This window comes from Pelodiscus sinensis, chromosome 9 (assembly GCF_049634645.1).
Source record: "Pelodiscus sinensis isolate JC-2024 chromosome 9, ASM4963464v1, whole genome shotgun sequence".
In the NCBI taxonomy this organism is placed as follows: Eukaryota; Metazoa; Chordata; order Testudines; family Trionychidae; genus Pelodiscus; species Pelodiscus sinensis.
In genome coordinates this window covers 59,523,726-59,533,513 of record NC_134719.1, presented here as the reverse complement: position 1 = coordinate 59,533,513, position 9,788 = coordinate 59,523,726, and the positions used below count along the sequence as shown (strand labels likewise).

The following is a 9,788-nucleotide window of genomic DNA, read 5'->3' as shown; positions in this document are numbered from 1 at the left end:
CCGGCTAAGAAAAGCCCGACCTTTCTACCGCCGATTTCTCCTCTTGTTGTTCTACGGCTTTGTTGCTCAGATATGACCACAGAGCGAATGTTGGAAATAAACGAGGACTTTGAACTACAAAGTGGGCGGTCTCTCTTCTTTGCTCGAGCCCGGGCAGGTTTTCCATGGTGCTGCGCTAGAAGCTGTGGTACCCTCCCTACCGTTCCAACTCTGCCAGGCCCTCCTACACCTCCCATCCTTGCCAGTCCCGCTCCCGTCCGTGCCCAAACACACCTGCGCAGCCAATACACATTGATGGGGGATTGCTTTACTGTCAAATGGACTGTACGGTTTGAGACCTGAGCTTGCAGCTGCAGGGTACAAGGGATTCCTTGCTCGCATCCCTGAAGCTCTGGGTACAGACCCCGCCGGGGCAGCGCCACAAACCAGCGGCGTGGCGGGGCAGAGGCGCGGTTGCTCAGAGACGATGGAGAGCTGGGACCAACTTCTCACTCTACCCAGTCTCCGGCTGCTCCTTAGGAATTGCTGGTCTCTCTCTAAAAGGTCCCGTAAAGTCCCCTGGGTGAAGAGGGAACCGTGACTGCTAGGTGGGGCTCTAGGAATCCTTCGGAGCCGAGCAGGATGGTCTATAGGGATTGGCTCCAGCTCGGAGCACCCCAGGCAGGATGGCTTGTCTCAGAAAAGGGGTGTATTGTGGGGTCTGTTTCTAGGGGGATCTTGCCCCTTGGTCGTGGAAGAAGCATGGTGTGGCGGACGTCAGGGCGCCTTACTCCTACACGACCGGCAGCAGGCCTTCCGGTAGTACCAATGGGAGCACAGCTTCACCTTCAGCACCAGCATGCAGTTGGCCGTCAGTTTGTCTTCACAGGCTTCGTCTGGGGAGCGAAAGCGGCCACAGCTGGGGTTCAAAGCAAGGGCTCGCCCCCAGATCTGAGCTGTCCCCCCCCCGCCTCCAAGAACCTCCCTCTTTACCTGGCGCCTCCGTGGGGCACACCTGGAGCTGGCATGTCTGCTTGGCGTCGGGTTTGGAAGCTGGGTCGCAGCCCTGCCCCAAGGCATCTCCCTGGTAGCACTTCACCTCCCGGAGCCGCAGGCCGGCCCCGCACGTCTTACTGCACTGTCAGAAGCAAGGGGGAGACGTGGGCTGGCGCACGGCGCCTTGCTATCAACCCCCCCCCCCCGAATCACTCCTCTTGGCCCACAAGGCAGGCATGTTCACCAAGGCAGCCCCACAGCAAGGCCCCAGCCAGCTTCTCCCCTAGTGGGGGAACCTACTGTTCTTTCTGCATTTCCTTATGCCCGTTACTGACTGATCGCAAGCTGCCAGCGCTCCCTTCTCCAGCTGGCTCTCATCCATCCCGCAGCTGTGCTGAGAGCGCTACGAGCTACATCCAAGGATTGGCCTTGTGCACTAGCGTCCCCAGCGTGCTCCCTTGTATGCAGGTTGGCACAGCTCTTGCAGACCCTCCGCATGCCCTGGGGCAAACCGTCTGAGACCTTCAGACCCCCAGCGCTAATGGGCTGCAAAGGAGGCTGGCAGGGCTAGTTGGTGAGGAAGGAGGCTGCAGAAGGGACTGGGGATGGAGGAACAGACCCTTTCTCAGCACTGCAGGGAACCTGTTCAAATCCTTGGCCAGCGCAGATGGGGACAGAAAGTGGCTTCCGGCAAACAGCCCTTTTAGTGGCCGATGGGTAATAAGTGTGAAGGTTTCAATCTACCGCCCACTGCTTAGGAGAGGCCCATACATTGCAAAATACATCCTGCCACAGCTACCTGCTTGCTAATTAGTCCGGGCAGGGCTGGACTAAGGGGTGGACGAGCCGGACAGCTGCCCGGGGCGCCGACCGATGCGGGGCGCCTGATGGCATCTGTAAGGGGCCCCGTGTGGTGCCCCTTAGAGCTGCCATCAGGCACCGCGTGCCTGGCTCCCGCCCCCCCATCCCTGTGGCACCGGCCAGCAGCGCCCTTCCCCCCACAGCCGTGGGGCCCTGTATGGCCAGGCACGGCCCGCCCCAGGCTGCATGCTAGCAGCGGTGGCTGGGCTGGGCTGGGCAGCGCATGCGCTGTGCACCCAGGGGGGTGGGCCTGTGCCCCCCAGGGGGGCGGGCCCGTGCATGCGCCGTGTGCCCGGGGGTGGCACCGTGCACCCGGTCCCGGGGCGCCACAATGGCTCGGGCTGGCCCTGAATCGGGGGGAGTGGGGAGAGAACACAGCAGAAATGCCAGATATAGAATGATCTGAGAAACTTAGCTCCTTGTCTCCTCTCCGGAGGAGAGGCCTTGAAAGGCCAGGCTGGGGCACATGGGTGGGTTACGGAGGGCGCTTGCTCCGTTGCTGCCCCTTGTGAGGCCAAACAGGTTTCTCGTCCCCGGGGCTATCAGCCTGGCCCCGTTCACTCGCATAAACCCGCACCGATTCCATTCAATTGTAAGGCAGGAAGAAAGTTGGCTCCTGGAGGGCCGGGGTGCGCATCCTGCTCTCTGGGGAATGACACCCAAGGGAGACGGTCACCGAGCTGCTTGCCAGTACCCAGCACACGGGTAACTGGCGTCCCTACACCTGCTAGGTCTGTACTCAGCGCCTCAGGGATGTGAGTAGGTCCAGCCTGCCCCAACAGCTGGAAGGAATCAGGTTGGTGGGTCCAGACAGACCGAGGCACGACGAGAGCGCAGCAATTCCCCCCGACTTTCAGCCGCCCGGGCAGTCGCTGCAGCACTGTGGGGTGTGGGCCTGTCGTCCCTTCTCCTGGGCATTTGCCAGGCCCTGCGCTCCCCACCCTCTCCCTCGCTCGCCCTACCTGAGACCAGGACGTGGTGAACCACGTAGAGCAAGGCCTCTTGAAACAGGTGGCCTGCACCTCGGGTTTGTGGGAGCCATTGCAGCGCGTCTCTGGATACTCTCTGTACACGCCATTCTCCAGGCTGGCACACAGCACGGTCCTGGTCTTCACCCCCCGGCCGCAGCTGGCATCACACTGGCAACGGGGAAAGAAGACACCCGCTCATTTATGGCCACGAAGGCCTGCTGCATCCTGGCTGCCCGGTGAGCCAGGGCTAGTCCAGTGCATTGCCACGTCCGTCTTGGTGGGTGACGTTAGCCAGGGACTGGAGGAACGCTCACATGGGCCTGCGGTAGCAAGAGTCCCGCTCTGCTGTGCACCCTCTGTGTGGCCACCGCTGCCTCTGCCACGGCATGAGGGCCACCTCGATGCTTGCACCGCTTTGTAACCCCCTCACGCTGCAGCGCCAGAGCAGCTGGGAGCTGGTGCGGATTCCACCTTCGTCCCCTTCCAGCTAGCCCTGAGCACCAACCCCGCCAGGGGCAAGCACTCGTCTTGCCTTGTGGTGCCCAGGCTGTTCACAGGCGCTGGCCCTTGCAGAAACAACCTGGGAACACCAGGATGAGCTAGCTGCACAGCAGGCAAAGGCAGGGAGGGGTTAATGGGCTGCCATGGGCCTTGGAAAGGCCGCAGCCCCCAGCAAACCCAGAGGGAAGCTCTCAAGCCCTCCTCAATAACCAGATGGTGAGTTTAAACAGGCTGCACATACAAAGGGGCTGCGTCTAGACTGGCAGGATTTTGCGGAAATACTTTTCGCGGAAAAGTTTTTCCGCGAAAAGTATTTCCACAAAAGAGCGTCTAGATTGGCACGGATGCTTTGGGGCAAAAAGTGCTTTTGCGCAAAAGCATCCGTGCCCAGTGTAGACGCGCTTTTGCGCAAGAAAGCTCTGATGCCCATTTTAGACATCGGGCTTTCTTGCGCAAAAAATTAAGGTGCCTGTCTCCACTGGCCCTCTTGAGCAAGTATTCTTCCACAAGAGGGCTTATCCCTGAGTGGGAGCATCAAAGTATTTGCGCAAGAAGCACTGAATGCTTACATTAGAACGTCAGTGCTCTTGCGCAAATTCTAGCGGCCAGTGTAGACAGCTGGCAAGTTTTCGCGCAAAGGCGGCTGCCAGTGTAGACACACACAGGGAGAAAACGTGTTAGCCAGGGATGGAGGGTCCTGGGGCAGCTAGAGCTTGAAATGTAGAATTATCAGGTGGCTTTTCTGCTTCATAGCCCTGCCCCAGCTTAACGTTCGTTGTTCAGGGCGTGGCTGGTTCTGCGGGGCCCCAGGGCAGGCCTGCGGGCCCACCGGCGTTCACTGTGAAGCCCTGCTAAGTGCTTTATGGGGCAACCAAATGCCAAAGTGCCCCGTTGGAACCGTCTGAACGTGCTGGGGCACCTCCCGGAGCACTGAGCCAGGGCCAGGCCGAGGAGGAAGCTGGCAGGCAACACCGAGCAGCGCCTGGGATAAGGCAACGCGGCTGTCGGCCATTTTGAAAATCAGTGGCCCAAAGCAATCAGATTCGCTGGAGCCTTGGTGCTGCTCTGACGTGGGGGGCGGGGCGGGGCGGGGAGGGGTAGCCAGACCGAGCAGCGCCCGGCAGCCGAGGGAGGGTGGCCAGCAGCGAGGCTGTGTTGGAAGAAATGATGTGACTGGAACCCAGCCCTTTGTGTAGCTCCCCCCGGCCCAGGACACCCGCACCCCCAGCACCAGCCGGGCTCACACTCAACCCCGCTGTGTGTGCAACTTGTCACAGTGGGCCTGGGCTTGACGGGGGCCCCGGGCAGCAGCAGAGGGGCAGACGCAGCCAGCTGGGCCTGCTCCCAGCGCCGTGTGCTTTCCCCGGCGGCCGCAGATGCCTGCTTACGGGCAGCCCGCGGGCCCGGGGTCCTGCCCTGTTCCTGCAGTGTGTGTGACCAGTGTGAGCCATGGCAGCGAGGCAGCTGGGGGTAGCTGGACTCCCCCCTTCCTGCTTCAGATTCCTCCGGAGCAGCCCTGGGGCCAGCTGGCCTGCGGTTCTGCTGAGCCAGCCCAGCAGGGTCTAGCTCTCCTGCCACCACAGCTCAATGCACCGCAGCTCTGGCAGCCCCACGCACCCAGGGGAGCATCTGGCCTGCGGAGACCTGCCCGACTCACCCTGGCCACTGGCGGCCTGCTCCCTCCTCCCACCACGGCAGCCCCAGGTGTGGGCAGAGGGCTGCTCCGTGGGCTTTGCTGCTGTGGCCTGAAGGAGCTACCCCGCTGCCCCTGCAGCGAGCCAGGCTCTGGGTGGGGAGTCCTGCAGCAGGAGAGTCCCACCCGGAACTTCTTCAGTGTGTGCCCCCGCCTGAGTGCTGCTCCTGCCCCCGGAGCCCCCAGCTGCCCCCCACGGGGAGGCCCATCCCCCCGGCTTCCCAGGGCTTGTGCTTTGAGCCTTCCCTGGGCCCAACCCCCCTCTGAGCCCCTCAATGTTGACACGCAGCCCGGGGGCTCGTGGAACAAGGCTCCGGGCCAGACTCCTGCAGCCCGCAGCTCCAGGCCGGAGGGAGGCCGCGCCAGGCTTACCTGGTCCCACTCCTGCTCCACCCAATGTGCGGGGCAGTTCTTGTCCCCGCAGGGGTAGACAGCCAGGGGCCTGACGGCCGGGTCACACTGGGAGTCCGAGATCACCTTCCCCTCCAGGTTGCGGCACACGACCACGCGGCTCATCCGCCCCTTGCCGCACGACCCTGAGCACTTGGAGAAACAAAGGGCGTGTCCGCGGGCCAGCCACTGAGCCGCACTTGCTGGGGGCAGGGAGCAGAGGTTTCGTCCCCGCTCCGATGCCGACGCACCGTGGGTAAGTCACTCGGCCTCAGCACGGCCCCCTTAGCTCAGGAGGCGCAGTAGCTTCCTTGCCAGTCCCTGGGTTTCGGGCACTCCTGGCAGACTTTTCAGCTGACCTGTGCCTGGAAGACAGGCCCTCTGAGCACTGGTGGGGGGAGAGGGGAGGGCAAAGGGGGCAACCTTTGAAATCTTTGAATCACCAGGCCCCAGGGTTTCCAGGGGGTATGGTCTGGACAGCGCTCCCCCTTCCCAGCCCTGCCCCTTCCGGGAACACGGAGCCGCCTCCCCGCATCTTGCCCAGGGCCCCCGGCGAGTCAAAGTCTTGCCTGCTGGAGGGGAATGTTCGTTATAAGTCTGAGCAAAACCAACCCAGCTGTGTGTACAGAGCGAATTGCCTGCTTGGGTGATAATCCCCTAATCCCACCTCCCCCTCCATTCAGCCCTGGGCTACTGCAAGCCCGGAGCAGTAGAAAAAGCAGCCAGCGTGGACTCACCGGTCCCCAGTCAGAGGCAATCCAGTGCCGGTCGCAGGGGGAGCCCGTGCACGCCTTCTCGCTGACAGGCTTCAGGGCCTCGTCGCAGAGGTCTGGCTCCACGGAGCAGCGAACCTCCCTCTTCATCAGGCCCGGGCTGCTGCAGCGCGCGGAGCACTGTGGCACAGAGACCAGACTGCGTCCGTAAGGGGGGGGGGACCACATGCTGGGGGAGAGGGACGTAGGGTTGCCAGATGGTTTAACCAAAAATACCGAACACCCTCCCCCCCCCCAAAAAAACCCACTGTTGACAAAAAAAAGGGGGAGACCAAAGTTGTTGAGCAAAAAAAGGCCCCTGACAATTATTAAGCAAAAGAAATTTAAAAATTAAAACAAAAAAAACAAAAAAAACATGGCCGCTTTAAGACCTTTGGGGCTTTTTTTTTGCCAGTGGCCATCTTTTCTTCCTCCAGAAGGCTGCTTCCCTGCGGAACAAGGTAAGCGGAGGAGAGGGGGGCCGGGAGGGGCCCTGCACCTGGGGGGCGGGCCAGGGGCTGGGCCCAATTGCTGAGTGTCGTAGGGTTTCCAGGTGTCTGGTATTTTTGCCTCCTGGCAGGGAAAAAAAAATCAGAAAATACCAGACATTTCAGGTGTCCGGTATTTTCTGGGTTTTTTTTACCGGACAGGAGGCGAAAATACCAGACTGTCCGGGTCAATACTGGGCACCTGGCAACCCTAGCAGGGACGGCTGGGCTAAAGCAGAGGGGAGGGGCTCAGGCGACCAGGGTTCTAGTCCCAGGTCTGCTGCTGAGGGGGCCCAAGGCAAATCGCTTCAACCAAATGCCCCCATGTTTTGGGTGCCCGGCCTGAGTCAGTCTGGGCCTGCTTTTCAGCGTCACGGAGCACACTCAGCTCCCACCAACACACTGGAAACGTGCGGGCCCGGTCTGTCTGAAAACCAGGCCCAGTTGGGCAAGAACAGTGCAAGTGTCCGTCTGATACCTAATGACTGTGCCTCAAGCTGCCCAGAACCCCCCTCGGCGCTGTACATAGGCACGAGTCCACGGGCCAGGGGCTGTTTTCCTCTGGCCACGCGCCGCTCCCCAGTTTAACCCCGACGGGGGCAGGCCCCGGCACTCCCTACCTCCGACCACTCCGAGAGCTCCCACTGCGGCCCACAGGCCTTGTTCTTGCACGCTTTCCTCTCCATGGGCCTGGCCAGCCCAGCCGACTCGCACAGCTCGTCGTACACAGAGCTGTCAAAACCCAGAGCCAGCATCTTCCAACACCGCACGGTCCGGTACTGGTAGCCTTCCCCGCAGGTCCGGGAACACTCGCTCCAGCGGCTGGTCTCCCATCTCCGGGCGGGTCGCAAGGGGAGAGAAGGCAAAGCACCGGTCAGAACAAGGCACTGACGCAGGCAGCAGACTATACTCGACGGCCCTTTTATAAGCATAAGGGGGTTAACTCCTGAGTCGAACTGCTCTGTGGCAACGGTCTTGCACTACTGAGGCCCTGCAGTCCTCAGTCGCGCCAGGCCTTGCTCTCTTACTATAGAGAACTTTTTGGGTGTCTGGCTGGTGAGTCTTGCCCACATGCTCAGGGTTTAGCTGATCGCCATATTTGGGGTCGGGAAGGAATTTTCCTCCAGGGTAGATTGGCAGAGGCCCTGGAGGTTTTTCGCCTTCCTCTGTAGCATGGGGCACAGACCACAGCTGGAGGATTCTCTGCATCTTGGGGCCTTCAAAGTATTTGAAGGCTTCAATATCTGAGATATAGGTGAGAGGATTATTCTAGGAGGGGTGGGTGAGATTCTGTGGCCTGCACTGTGCAGGGGGTCAGACTAGATGATCATAATGGTCCCTTCTGACCTTAAAGTCTATGAGTCTGAGTCTCTTGCGCAGGGCTGGTGTGTGTTGGTTCTAGGCTGCCCCCTTCCAGCACAGAGGTGGCCGCATGTTTCCAGGAGCAGCATGATTCACATACGTGGAGGGCTGGGTGATCACAGTGTTTGTCGGCAGGAGAGTAAGGGCCTTACTCCCTTGCTCAGAAAGGGAGCGCGGGGGGTAGCCACGCGCTGTGAGCAAGTGGACAGGCGCAGGGAAGAAGGCTGGGTAGCAAGGCGAGCCCTTGCTCTGCATCCACCAGTCAGAGGGGGAGGACGACTGCCCGGAGGGAGCGAGTTGCTCTATGAAAAGTGGCTGGAGTAACGTACCTCCCCGCACAGGAAGGTGGGAGAGGGGCGGGGATTTCCGGGGACAGCGCAGCTTCCTCCGGCGGGTGGTGGAATTACTCGCGGCAGCCCCCAGTTTGTAAATGACACCTAATGCACCTGGCCCGGGGGGGTGTATCCCGACTCGCACGTCTTTAAATAGACACTGGCGGCTATTCCTGTCAGCTGTAAAGCAACGAAACCCGGCCCAGCAATCTGAGCTCGCAGCAAGCCAGGGGCCAAAGCATCTGCAGGGTCACTCCTCGCTCTGCTGTAGTGCCAAGAAACGACAGCCAAGGGCAGTTCCACCCCCACCGATTTCTAATACTCGGCACTGCGAGTGTTAACCGATACCCAGTGTCAGATCTATTGAGTGGGATCAGCTACAGGACACAGAAAGGCCTCTCTGCCCAGCCTTCTTCTGTCTCACGCCTTCTCCCCTGCTTTAGGGTCCATCTGCCCTGTGAGCGAGCGGTGCCAGCCCCAATCTAACTAGCAGGGTAGCGGCAGTAACATGGGTAGCAGCGGGGACATGGCACAGCCAGGCTGGTACAAAACCGCCTGATGCCTCCCTCTCTGTTGGTCATTGGCTTCCCATGCGTTATCCTGCCTGTGCATACTTGTGCCAGTTCCCGCCTAGCTCAGTTTGCTGCCCTGCGTGCCCGTCGGTGGCTGGATCCTTGGCTGACTGGGTGTCTGTCTGCCAGAGGGGTCGGGGCTTGAACAGCTGAACTCACCTGGGCTGGCATTCTCTCCCCGTGCAGAACTCGTGAGTGGGTTCTGGGCGGGTCAGGGCGTCACAGTGCGCTTCCTCTACTTCCACGCCATCGTACCGGACGCACATGGCATAGGAGGTGCTGATGCCTGCTGGGCACCAGGAATCTCTCTTAGTCAAGCTCCAGCAGCGCCTGCTATCCAACAAAGCACTACTTGCTCCATCTACGACGTGGCCCCTTCTCAATCGGAGACACTAGGGCTGTGTCTAGACTGGCCAGTTTTTCCGGAAAATCAGCCGCTTTTCTGGAAAAACTTGCCAGCTGTCTACACTGGCCACTTGAATTTCCGCAAAAGCACTGACTTCCTACTGCAAGAAATCAGTGCTTCCTGTGGAAATACTATGCTGCTCCCGTTCGGGCAAAAGTCCCTTTTGTGCAAAGCTTTTGCGCAAAAGGGCCAGTGTAGACAGCTCAGATTTGTTTTCCACAAAAAAGCCCCGATTGCGAAAATGGCGATCGGGGCTTTTTTGCGGAAAAGTGCTTTTGCGGAAAAGCATCCATGCCAATCTAGACACTCTGTTCCGAAAATGCTTTTAACGGAAAACTTTTCCGTTAAAAACATTTCAGGAAAATCATGCCAGTCTAGACATAGCCTAGGGCCATTATAAAAATACATTTTTGACTGGGTCGTTGTCCAGAAGAGAACTCCAAAAACCAAGCCCCCCGGGACGAGGCCAGCAGGACAGCAGCCAA

The 9,788-nt window shown here is 60.1% G+C and overlaps 1 protein-coding gene across 8 annotated transcripts in view; it reads right to left on the bottom strand.

Annotated features, from left to right (window-relative positions):
- Nucleotides 1-291: 291 nt before the first annotated feature.
- The window catches only part of LOC102446845 (ADAMTS-like protein 2), a 35,537-nt gene continuing 26,040 nt past the window's right edge, over nt 292-9,788 (bottom strand). For 3 of the 8 annotated variants that reach the window (XM_075936830.1, XM_075936832.1, XM_075936833.1), the window contains 7 exons: nt 9,057-9,186; nt 7,252-7,465; nt 6,129-6,284; nt 5,374-5,544; nt 2,799-2,975; nt 973-1,117; nt 292-875 (listed from right to left, as the gene is read on the bottom strand). In XM_075936830.1, coding sequence (XP_075792945.1) covers nt 757-875; nt 973-1,117; nt 2,799-2,975; nt 5,374-5,544; nt 6,129-6,284; nt 7,252-7,465; nt 9,057-9,186 — 1,112 coding nt within the window. In that variant the 3' untranslated portion in view covers nt 292-756. The other 5 variants (XM_075936831.1, XM_075936838.1, XM_075936835.1 and 2 more) reach the window with 5 other exon arrangements.